Below are 12,445 nucleotides of genomic sequence, written 5' to 3' on the forward strand. Positions count from 1 at the left end.
GTCAAAACCACTGGGGAAGCTTGAAGACTATTTAAAAGTACAATCCTAGAAGCTCAGAAAAGATATATACCACAGGTTAGGAAAGGCACAAATAGGTACAGAAAAAGGCCTGCATGGTTAACAATCAAAGCAATGGAAGCTGTAAAAGGTAAGAAGGATTCCTTTAAGTGGTGGAAAGCTAGTCTCAGTGAGGTTGATAAAAGGGAACATAGGCTGCGGCAATTAAAATGCAAGTCTGTGATCAGGCAGGCAAAAAGGGAATATGAGGAGCATATAGCAAAAAACATAAAGACCAACAATAAAACTTTCTTAAGAACATAAGAATATAAGAGAAGCCAGTTTTGGATCAGGCCAACAGCCCATCCAGTCCAACACTCTGTCACACAGTGGCCAAAAATACCAGATGCCATCAGGAGGTCCAGCAGTGGGGCCAGGACACTAGAAGCCCTTCCACTGTTGACCCCCCCCCAAGCAACAAGAATACAGAGCATCACTTGCCCCAGAGTCCCTATGTATACCTTGTGGCAAATACATTAGAAGCAGGAAACCAGCCAGCGAGGCAGTGGGGCCCTTGGATGACCAAGGGGTAAAAGGAGTACTGAAGGATGATAGGGAAATGGCTGAGAAGCTGAATGTATTTTTTGCCTCTGTCTTCACTGTGGAAGATGAGAAGTGCTTGCTCACTCCAGAACTGCTGATTTCAGGAGGGGTGTTGAAAGACCTGAGTCAGATTGAGGTGACGAGAGAGGAGGTCCTACAACTGATAGATAACTTAAAAACTGATAAATCACCAGGCCTGGATGGCATACATCCGAGAGTTCTGAAAGAACTCAAATGAGAGCCAGGCAATGCTCTCTTTAAGCTCTGGAGTCTTGTGAGCAAAAATTCTACTTTGTGAGCGACTGGCATTAGAGTTCTGAACAAGCCATTTGGCTACTGCGTAAATTAGTTTGCTCTGGAGCCGTCCTCCCTGAGCCGAAACAAAAATGTGTGAGCCGGAGGCTAAAAACCTGTGAGCTAGCTCACACTAACTCAGCTTACAGGGAACACTGGAGCCAGGTGTTCCTGCATGCTGCCATGACCCTAGGCACCAGATGGATGGGGTTATGGGATAAGCTGGCCAGCAAAACAGTTGCCAGAGACATCTACCCCCGGATCACCTCTATGCATTTATCACAAAGGCCTCCAGGGAGAACATCTGCTTCTGTATGGTGCACAACAGAGGGTAGCTGCACCACTAGTGCAGCCAACAGATGTGCCTTCAACCTATCCATGATCACAGCAGACAGAAAGCAAAGCTACAACACAAGTCTGGGGGGAAGTCCTGCTGTGTGCATATGCCATTCTGCTTTCAGACTCTTTTATCAGAGGGTGCTTAAGATGGGCCTGGGTGTCGTGGGTTAACCAAGGCTTAGCAACAGCGAGGGCTCTTCAGGAGAAGAGGAGCCTCATGTAGCCAGCCTTGAGTTAACAGAAGCTGGCTGGCAGGAAAATGAGCTGCAGGCTTGTCGGGATTCACAGCCATCAGGTGGTGCAGAGCCACCGACACCCTCCAGCCCTGATTCAGCAGGTGAGCCTCAGTAGGCCGTTCCCAGTCCACCAGTATCAGCTGCACCCTTAGAGCGCCACAGATGGAGGCTGAGAACAGAGCTACAGACAAGACGGCAAAGTGCATGCCTCCTGGCCTGACGCCAGCTGCTTGCTGATAACAAAGATGAATAGTGGCAGGACTGCTTCTGAGCAACTGGTCGCAAGCATGACCCTTGGGCATCGGTCTATCAAACCAACCAAGAAAGGCTGTTAGGCATGGACACAACACGTACGATAGATACTAAGCTACTGACTCTGCCCTGCCTGACTTCTGGCCCCTGCCCTGGACCGAACGCCACTGCCTTGCTTGACTTCTGGCACGTCATACTCGGGAGCCTGCAAGCCAGTACACTGGGAGAGAGTTGGGGAAAGGCCTTCTTGAAACTGTAACTGCTTTCTTCCTTTCCTGGCTCATCAGACATCTCCAGCACTTTGAGCACGATGGAGAGGAGGAAAATATGTGGTGGGAAAAAGTACAGAGCCTCTTAACTCTTTGCGGGGGCGGGGGTTTGTGTGTGAGCCTCTTAACTCTTTGCGGGGGCGGGGGGGTGCGCGGAATCTTCCTCTAAGTGTTCGCAGCAGGGCTGAACAAGGTCTCAAAGGTAGTGACACAGTTCTGGATACACTGTGAAGGTTGTCCCTCTTCTTCGCCTTCTTGTGACATGGCTCAAGGGAAGGACCCCATGAGTCAGTCAGCCCCTCCCCCCCGCACACTTAGAACAGCCTTTCCCCCAATAAGCACAGTCCACAGAGGATTTCTCCTTATGCTTCTTGTGCTGTAGCTTGTGATGCTAAGCTGGCACAGAGATCTTCGGAGCTGTTGACTCTATGGCTCCTTGAGTCTCTTGAGTCAACAACAGCCCCCACCACCCGAGTAAATTAGGACGGTGCCATCTCCCCTGACAGATCAGGGTCTTCCAGGGCAACCCTTTTCCTCCCACGGGGTATTCGCTGAGAACTGGGAAGTGCACACGAGAGACTGGGGAGGGACAGATGCTGTTAGCGCTGGCCATCTCTTCCACACCCTGTGTGGCTCAAGTTTCTCTTGCCACCAACGTAGGCAGGCACAGGGACCGGCCAGGACTTGCAGGGTCCTTATGCTGACCTGAGCAGGCTTTGTTTCTGGGGGACGACACGGGACTGAAGGCAGGAAAGGAAAGCACAGGAAGAACTGAGGACAATGGGCTCAGAGGCTCTAGTCGCCTCTGTTACACCATGGCTTCCCCTCTCTCCTGGCTGCACGCTCCCCTTACTCTCTTCTCAGGGTGAAGAGGAAAAGGTGCGCAAAGAGGCACATGGTGCCTCACCTGTTGGAGGCAACAAGGTAGCCTATGTAGCAGCCCGCCTTCCATGTACAAGGAAAGGGGCTGGAGCTGGCTAAAGACCGGGGAGGTGGGTGGAACCAAGCCAAAATGGCACTGCCCCAAACCCTCACTAAGGAGGGGCGGGGGGAGGAAGAGAAAGAGGGTTTTGACCAAAGATCACGTGGCCCAGGCCTGTTCCCCAAATGAGATGTTTCCCATGAGCAAGCAGTGCATCTGAAGGGCTTCATCTTGGCTAACCACAGACCCGACCCGGCTAAGGCACGTTGAGGCATGAACTGTAGGTTGTCCGTCTTAATATTTTTCCCAAACGGGAAGGTTCTCGCCCTCGTGGCTATGGGGAGGAGCCTAAAAACATCGGGGCTCACAGCTGGGGAAGGACCACGAGGTCCTTGTTTGGCCGATCCCCCAAACGGCAGGCTTACAAACGCCATTTCCTCCCCCCCACAACTCTTCTCCCTGCTCACACGTTGACTCCCTCCTCCATTTACGGATCGCTCTGACGACAGTTGCCATGACACCCGAACTGAGAAAGCCTCCAAACCGTGATCTGAAGCGGGTTTGGCAACCGTGGTTTGGAGGTTGGCTTGGGCATCGATGATTGTAGCAACCTGGAAATGGGGGAGGGACTGGGTACGAGACGGGAGGGCGGGGAGGGGGCAGCTGTCAGCATGTCTTCTAAACCATGGTTTACCGGATGGGAGGGCCTGAGCCAATCAGGAGGCTGCTATGCCGGCCGGGGCTATGATCTCATTTTGACTATTCCATTTGATTTCTTAATTATTAATGGTCACCGCAGCCCATAATGCACTGCAGACTATTAAGAGATGCCATTAAAGAAATATGAGCTCTTATGTTAAAAGGAGGGGGGTAAGCGCTCGCACTGAACGCGGGGTGGGGTGGGGTGAAAAATATCTGCATTTCATTTCAAAATGCTTTCCAGAAATAGGCGGGGCCGGCAGACAAAGACAAGCTTGCCTTTTAGAAAGCCAGCAGCCGGGTCTGCCATGTCTACAGAGTGCGGAGAGTCTGGGAAAGAGCATCCGTAGGGAGGAGGCGATGGGGGGGACAAAAGGGACAGAGACAGGCGGAACAACAAGATAAAGAGGCGGCCGGCCGGCATGACTTCATATTTCAGACCTGCGGTTCCATATGGGAACAATTCTGCTTTCGGTAGAACACGGAGAGAGGCAGAATATTAAGAACAGATTAAAGAGGAGGGGAGAGGGAAAGGGTCGGTAGGAGTGGGGGGGGAGAGAAAACAGAAGGTAGCGATGGAGGGGTGATAGACAACAGCCTGCGCTAGTGCGAGGCTGGGAAAAGACCCCCCACATAAGAACATAAGAGACGCCAATGTTGGATCGGGCCAAAGGCCCATCCAGTCCAACACTCTGTGTCACACAGTGGCCAGAAATACCAGGTGCCGTCAGGAGGTCCACCAGTGGGGCCAGGACATTAGAAGCCCTCCCACTGTTGACCCCCCCCCCAAGCACCAAGAAGACAGAGCATCACTTGCCCCAGAGCCCCTATCTATACCTTGTGGCTAATAGCCACTGATGGACCTCTGCCCACTGAATCTCATCCCGCGGAGAAGCTGGGCCCTCCAGGCTAAACTCTCTCTAGAAATCTAACCCCGATAATAAGAGACAAAGTTATCCAAGCTTTGGGTTCCTTCCCAGTTCAGACTTCTTGTCCCAAGCTCACCTGTTTCTTCTTTTGCTCTGACTCCTCCAATGTCTGCCCTTACACAAGTTTCTCTCTCCCCCCCCCTCTCTACTTCGAAAGCCGCCCACCTTTCTTGACCCCGCCAGGCCATAGGAGTCATAAAAAGGCAGCTGGGGAAATCCACCGGTGTGGGAGGGGTGCCATCCCCTCACCCTGCTACCCCACCAGCTGTGAGCTGACCAAGGAGGTCGGGAAAGAATGCAGCAGGGCTGGGTCTAGGGCGGCAGAGAGACCGTCCTATAGGAAGGCGGACTATAACTGCCACCGAGAACAGAAAGCTGGATTTCGATGAATGCTTCAACCCACAGCAGCTCTGCCCCAAAGCTCTCCAACTGGCCTTGGGCAGCCGGTTCTCTCTCTCACGGGACTGCAATAATGAAAACAGGGATCGTAGGGCACTCGGCTGCACACAGAAGGATAACGCAATACCAGAGAGTGCAGCAGACGGCACGACGGCAGGGCAGCTAGACCCCCAGAAGCCCAGATTATGCTCTGCGTTTTAGGAACACCAGTGGGTCCCAAACGCACAGCAGTAGATCTTTAAGCCTCAGGGAGCCACGCGGAACCTGTCAAAGGAACGGCTTCTAAAGGGCCTTGCCAGCAGGAGTTCCATCACGCCGGTCTCGAGAGAGCCCTTGACTGTTCCCAGCAGCAGTGGGGGGAGAACACAGCAAGCTGTCTCAGGTACGGGCAAGTGCCAAACGATTTAGAGCTAATTAGAGCCAGGCTGAGCATTTTTCCCTTTCCCAAAGCCCCCACTGGCAATCCTGTCCCCCAAGCACCTGGCACAAATCACCGCCGTGATTAAAACTGGCAAGACCCAGGCGGCCTCTAAATCCCCCGAGCCTCGGTGCCGGATCTCTCCCATTGGTCACAGCGGCCTGCTGGCGGCAGAACGTGGCTCTGCCCGCCAAGCCAAAGAGGGGAGACACGGCGGGGCCTGCCAAGGCCATTGGCTGCTTTCTGGGAGTCGGCAGAAGTTCAGCCTCGCCGAGATTGAGCCGCAGCCAGGCGAGCCCTCCGCCCTGCGGGTACGCTTGGCGCTCGTTCCAGTGCCTGAGCTGCACAAGGCCACGGGCAGGAGGAAAAGAGAGATTCTCGGCCTGCTGTATCCTTGCTGCATCCACAGGTTTCTTGTCTCCTCTAGCAGCATCTGTCCTTTTGCTATACAGATGGCGGCACCCCGCAAATAGGGATCGGCCGAGGGCTCCCTTGCTGGGAGTCCTAAAGCATTTGCTCATTTGTGCACTTTGGCACCAGAACAGAGCCTGATTCATCACTCCTCCCCTGAGAGAAAAACTGTTTTCTCCCCAGAAAGCCGGTCAGGAGAATACCTGAGATATCCTCGGACCCCCTAAGAAGAAGAGGAGGAGGAGGAGGAGGAGGAGATTGGATTTATACCACACCCTTCACTACCCAAAGGAGTGCTGGACTGGGACCTGGGAGAATCAGGTTTGAACCCCCACTCTGCAACAGAAGCTTTCGGGGTGACCTTGGACCAGTCACACACGCTCAGCCTCGCCTACCTCACAGGATGGTTGTGAGGATAAGGCGGAGGAGAAGAGAACGACGCAAGCTGCTTTGGGTCCCCCTTGGGGAGAAAGGCAGGGTAGAAGTGAATAATAAGCCAAGTAAATTCTTGGAAATGTTGGATTAATGCCTGGGAGGGAGAAATACGTACGCTGATTTTGGGTCCCCAGGGAGGAGGGAGGTGGGGGCATAAAATTAATAAATAAATCCCAGGATGGCAGAAAGGTAGGTATGAATATAACAACCAAGCGTGCAACACTGTTTGTGTCCAGTGGCACCTTTAAGACCAACAAAGTTTAATTCTGGGTATAAGCTTACACCCAGAAAGGTTGAAGGAGCTGGGTATGTTTAACCTGCAGAGGAGACGGGGATATGATCACCATCTTCAAGTACTTGAAGGGCTGTCATAGAGAGGATGGTGCAGAGTTCTGTTGCCCCAGAAGGTCGGACCAGAACCAACGGGTTCAAATTAGATCAGAAGAGTTTTCGGCTAAACATGAGGAAGAACTTCCTGACGGTTAGAGTGGTTCCCCAGTGGAACAGGCTTCCTTGGGAGGTGGTGGGCTCTCCTCCTTGGGAGGTTTTCAAACAGAGGCTAGATGGCCATCTGTTGTCTCTTTAATGGTACTTGGATTATTACTGTTAGCACCTTTTAATGTTGTTGTGATTGTTATATGGTTTTAGGCTTATACTATTTATTGTTGTTTTTATGCTGCTGTAAGCTGCATGTTCCTGGGATCCCAGATCACTGCAGACTGTGACAGCAGCCATGAAATTAAAAGACGCCTGCTCCTTGGGAGGAAAGCGATGGCGAACCTAAACAGCATGATAAAAAGTAGAGACATCACCCTGCCAACAAACGTCCGCATGGTCAAAGCAATGGTATTCCCAGTAGTCACGTATGGCTGCGAGAGTTGGACTATAAGGAAGGCCGAGTGCCGAAGAATAGATTCTTTTGAACTATGGTGCTGGAGAAGACTCTTGAGAGTCCCTTGGACTGCAAGAAGAACAAATCAGTCAATCCTCAAAGAAATCAACCCTGACTGTTCCCTGGAAGGCCAGATAATGAAAATGAAGCTCAAATACTTTGGCCACCAAATGAGAAGGGAGCACTCACTGGAGAAGACCCTGATGCTGGGAAAGATTGAAGGTCAAAGAAGACGGGGACGGCAAAGGATGAGATGGTTTTCAAACAGAGGCTAGATGGTCATCTGTTGTCTCTTTAATGGTACTTGGATTATTACTGTTAGCACCTTTTAATGTTGTTGTGATTGTTATATGGTTTTAGGCTTATACTATTTATTGTTGTTTTTATGCTGCTGTATCCTGCCAACCTAGCAGTTCGAAAGCAAGAAATTGCAAGTAGATAAATAGGTACCACTTCGGTGGGAAGGTAACAGCGTTCCGTGCGCCTCGGTGTTTAGTCATGCCGGCCACATGACCACGGAAACGTCTTCGGACAGCGCTGGCTCTTCGGCTTTGAAACGGAGATGAGCACCGCAACCCTAGAGTCGGATTCGACTGGCTTTCGAGCAAGGGAACCTTTACCTTTACCTTTAAGCCCGCCCTGAGCCGGCCATGGCTGGGAGGGCGGGGTATAAATGCAATCAATCAATCTGTCACCAATGCTGGTTCTGTGAACTTGGGCAGATCAGGAGAGGGAGGGCAGGAGGGGTCGCCTCAGTGCTTAGTTCTTGTGGCCCTTTCTAACACGCCCAGGGAAATGCTGACTGCCACTTTGGGGTCAGGAAGCAATCCTGGAGGGGGTTTTTTTGTCATCCTCTGAGCGTGGATCAGCAGTCACTGCGGTTGTGGAGGGGAAGGTATTTGTGAATTTCCTGCATTATGCAGGGGGCTGGACTAGATGACCCTGGAGGTCCCTTCCGACTCCATGGTTCTATGACTCAAACCTCGTTCTGTTGCTTCAGACCAACACGGCTACCTCCTGAAAGCGTGCAACACTGTTTGTGAAGCCACATCTCCAAATACAGGCAAGGCCCTACTTCTGTTGGATTGTTCTTCAGCTGGTAGATCCTGACTCCCCACCCCACCCCACCCCTTTCAGGAAGGCCCCGCTGAACCCACCTCATGAACTGGCTGAAGGCTTTGTAGTTTGTCAGGGTGTGATAGTCCTCTTCAGTGAAGACGTGGTCCACATCCTCCAGTCCCCAGGTCATGAGCAGCTGAGCAGAGGATTTCTGCTCCACCTTCAAAGGAATAATAATCCAATGGTTCAGGATGTTTTAAGTCGCCGAAGCGTGCCTTCAAAAAAAACCAACCACCACATTGGATGCAACCACCAGCCCAGGGTCTTGGGAAAGGAGAAGCCCCTGGAACGTCAGGCCCTTCTAACTCTTCCCGTTCGTGGACAGTGATGTCACACCAACGGTGTAATAAGGATGCACAGGGAATCCCTGAGGCAGCTGCACTGTAGCTGACAGAACGACCCTCAAAAGAACAGCCCCATCCCTAAACCCCGGCTGACTGGGGAAAGGGGAAGGGGAAACGCGAGGAGACCGTAGTAACTGAGCTACCCTGCAGCTGTAAAGAGGAGGATGCCTGCTATTGTTCTGCCAGCTGGGGAGGAAAATACATTTCTCTCTCTCTCTCTCTCTCTGTCTGTCTGTCTGTCTGTCTCTGCTTTGGAGTCTGTAGTGGAGCATGTCTTGAATTTTAGGGCAGGGAGGGAAAAAGATGACGAAAAAGAAGACGAAGAGATGGGATTTATACCCCGCCCTTCACTACCCAAGGGAGTCTCAGAGCGGCTTACAAACTCCTTTCCCTTCCCCTCCCCACAACAGACACCCTGTGAGGTCGGTGGGGCTGAGAGAGCTCTGACAGAAACTGCTCTTTTTCAAGAACAGCCGTGCTGGAACCATGGCTTGCCCAAGGTCATCCAGCAGCTGCAAGTGGAGGAGTGGGGAATCAAACCCGGTTCTCCCAGATTAGAGTCCGCGCACTTCACCACTGCACCAAACTGACTCTCACAAAGATCTTGGAAACGTCACTTTAAGGCAGGGGCCCTCAACCTTTTCTGGGCCTACCGGCACCTCTGCAATTCTGATACATTGCGCTGGGCGCAACCACAAAATATCAGAGAGTAAAGACACACATAACTGTAACAGTAACTCTTCAATGCTTCGAGCAGAAGCTCTGTCTAACAGGATACCTTTTAAAACAAACAAGGTATTGTCTTCAAAGAGATCTTTAAGTCATGCAGTGAAGACCCTCGGGCTGTGGTGACAGCTGCCGCTGAAGCAACTTTTAAAGAATCTGCACAACCAGATGAGGTCTCCAACGGCCAATCAGAGACCCTTGTTGGGCAAAGGCCCACCTGACCCTACCCACTTTCTAAAAACACTTGGCGGATGCCGGGAAAGGTGATGGAGGTGCTCCACGTCGGGATCCCTGGCTATAAGGCCTCCTGAGCAAAATATTCCCATGATGCCTTGAGGAGGAGCAGTCCCGGGGGGGGCGCTTGGCCTTCGGACGTCCTTGCAGAGCGACAGCCTGCAAGAAGCAAGCAGCTGGGCCCAGCCTAGGAAGAAGGACGTGCAATCAATGTTCCCTCTAAGCTGTGGAGACCTGTGAGCAAAAATTCTACTTTGTGAGTTACTGGCATTAAAGCTGTGAGCCAGCGATTCGGCTACTACATAAACTAGTTTGCTCTGGAGCCCTCCTTCCTGAGTGAAGACAAAAATGTGTGAGCCGGAGGCTAAAAAACGGTGAGCTAGCTCACACTAACTCAGCTTAGAGGGAACACTGCTTGCAGCCCAAATGGATCGCCTGTGCCTAAAGGGGCAACTGCCAGCAGCAGGTGAGGAACTGCGGTGGGCAGCAGAGCACGCCGGGGGCATGAGCCAGGAGCTCTGCGCCCACAGGACACAAGCCTTGGGCCCGTCCTTTCCTAAAGCCAGACTGGAGGCCGCCAGTGTTCCCTCTAAGCTGAGTTAAGTGTGAGCTATCTCACAGTCTTTTTAGCCTCTGGCTCACACATTTTTGTCTCCCCTCGGGAAGGATGGCTCCAGAGCAGACTAATTAATGTCAAAGCCCCATCGCTCACTCACAACTTCAATGCCAGCCGCTCACAAAGTAGGATTCTTGCTCACAAGACTTCACAGCTTAGAGGGAGCGTTGGAGGGCACGTCCAGGTGCACTTCCCGTGTGCTTTTCCGGAAGCAGCCAAGGCACGGAGGAGGGTAGGGACAGCTGAAACGCATGACTACAAAGACAGATGGGTCTACTCTGTCTCTCCCCACCTGACTATTTGCCATCTCTTAAAAGGGGAGGGGATTTTGTCCAGACGGAGAGGCGGTTAGCCCAGCCTCCTACCTTTGGCTTCTGCACTCCATCTTCCTCCGACTTTTTCCGCCGCTTCGTCTTCTTCTCCTTCTTCTCCCGATGCTTCCTCCGCTTTTTCTTCCCCACTCCCCCATAATCGCTTCCGCCGCTCTCCGACTTGGCCCGATACTCCTCTCGGTCCGACTCAAACTCATCCTCGCTGACCTGCCAAGAGAATTGAGGGGGGGGGGAGACCAGCAAGCAAGATAATTAACAGTAATTAATGACAAGGCTGCCTGCTGGGCACAGACAAGCCCAGTGCCAAGAAGAGGGCGACCCGTTAATTGCAGCGCAGCAAAGGGGCTTAGCTAAAGCAAACAGGCTGCGGCTCCTGCATGCTTACAAGACAAAAGAGTCAGCCAGGAAACAGGTGAGGGGGCAGGCAAGTCAGCAGCAGGCAGCCCCAGGCAGGAAACTGTCTGGTACGCAGCAGGACGCCTGAAGTAGGTGCAGGGCCTTGAAAGGGAGACCCAAGGGAGTGCCGGCACGCGAGGACGCTCGTGTTTTGCAGGCACAAACAACCCACTTTCCCTCAAAATGCAGAAGAGCCAGCAGGGACTCCTGGCAGGGTGCCACGTTCTGCCACTTGTTCCTAATTGGCTCCGCGGCACTAGAAGGACAGGCAACACAGCGCGCCACTGAGTCCCACTTCTTGCTGCTTGCCACCTTTCTGGCGGCTCCCATCAGCTCCAAAGGGCCCGGAAACTGGCAGTGCCACTGTGCAAAACACAGACAAGACTCCCGGGGGAGGCAGAAATACGCTCTCTGTTCTGTTCTTACTTACTAATTTCTTGCGTTTCCTGGGTTTCCCGGGCTTGTTCTCCTTCTGCTTCTTGGGCCCTCGTTTTTTCTTCTTGACAACGAGGGGGCTCTCTAAGCTGCGAAGCTCCTCCTCGTCCTCGTCTGCAGGTGGCACGGGGCGGGCAGCCCGAGGCAGAAAGAAAGACAAAAGAGTTCGCCCATCTGCTTTGCTGCTTCTGGCCAACTACCATTCCCAGCTCAGGGGCATGCCGAAGTGATTATCCTCTCTCCAGCCTGCCCTCCTACCCCGGCATTGCTCTCCCTGCCAGCAAATCTCACTACTGCACTTCAGGGCCACGCTACAGGAAGCTGAAACACTACTACAGTTCCCCTGTGGTCAGCCTTATCCAGAGAGGCTGGATTGTTTCTAATTTTGCGTTTTGCTTTTTTTCCCTCTTCCCCCTCTGTCCTCCACCAGTCGGAAGAGCGGAAGAGCTACCATCTGTTCCAATCCTTCCAAGCTGGTCAGAGGCCGCCGATTACAATTCCCTGAAGGAGCTCCCACAATGGCCTTGGCTCATTTTGCTTGAAAAACCACTTGAAGCCAGGAAAGAGGGGGGGGGGGGTTTGCTGGTCTGCTGGCAGGAGCTGGAAGCACATACGGCCACACCAGCTAGAGAGACAGTGAGCTGACACAAGGCCAGGCAGATGGCAACACAAGAAAGGGGATTTCTGGGGTTACGACATCACCCGTCCACACGTGATCGGAGTCTGTTTTAACGTAACATCACTGAACCAGGGCTCTTTTTGTAGAAAAGGCCCAGCAGGAACTCATTAGCATAATAGGCCAGACCCAACACCAGAAATCTATTAGCATATTAGGCCACACCCCTGCCAGCAGAGCTCATTCGCACATTAGGACGCACCCCCAGGTTGCCAGAAGTGTGGTTATCCATCCACACCCACCTTTTGTTTGTTATTCTGTTTACCTTGTTTGTTGTCAAAACCCAGAGCTTTTTTGTAGCAGGAACTCCTTTGCATGTTAGGCCACACACCCCTAATGTAGCCAATCCTAATGAGTTTCTGCTGTTGGGTGTGGCCTATTATGCTAATGAGTTCCTGCTGGGCGTGGCCAACTCGGGAGCCAGCCAGAACTCCGTTCCTGTGCGTTCCTGCCCAAAGATAGCCCTGCTGAA

At 52.5% G+C, this 12,445-nt stretch overlaps 1 protein-coding gene across 1 annotated transcript in view; it reads right to left on the reverse strand.

Annotated features, from left to right (window-relative positions):
• The window catches only part of CHD3 (chromodomain helicase DNA binding protein 3), a gene marked incomplete at its 3' end in the record, with an annotated part of 33,001 nt that overhangs the window by 15,683 nt on the left and 4,873 nt on the right, over positions 1-12,445 (reverse strand). Inside the window, exons 2-4 of the mRNA XM_015422401.1 lie at positions 11,293-11,411; positions 10,500-10,673; positions 8,253-8,374 (exon numbers count right to left, since the gene is read on the reverse strand). Coding sequence (XP_015277887.1) covers positions 8,253-8,374; positions 10,500-10,673; positions 11,293-11,411 — 415 coding nt within the window. The remainder of the gene's footprint in view (positions 1-8,252; positions 8,375-10,499; positions 10,674-11,292; positions 11,412-12,445) is intronic.

The sequence above is a fragment of the Gekko japonicus genome, unplaced genomic scaffold (assembly GCF_001447785.1).
Source record: "Gekko japonicus isolate JY-2015 unplaced genomic scaffold, Gekko_japonicus_V1.1 scaffold1082, whole genome shotgun sequence".
Lineage (NCBI taxonomy): Eukaryota > Metazoa > Chordata > Lepidosauria > Squamata > Gekkonidae > Gekko > Gekko japonicus.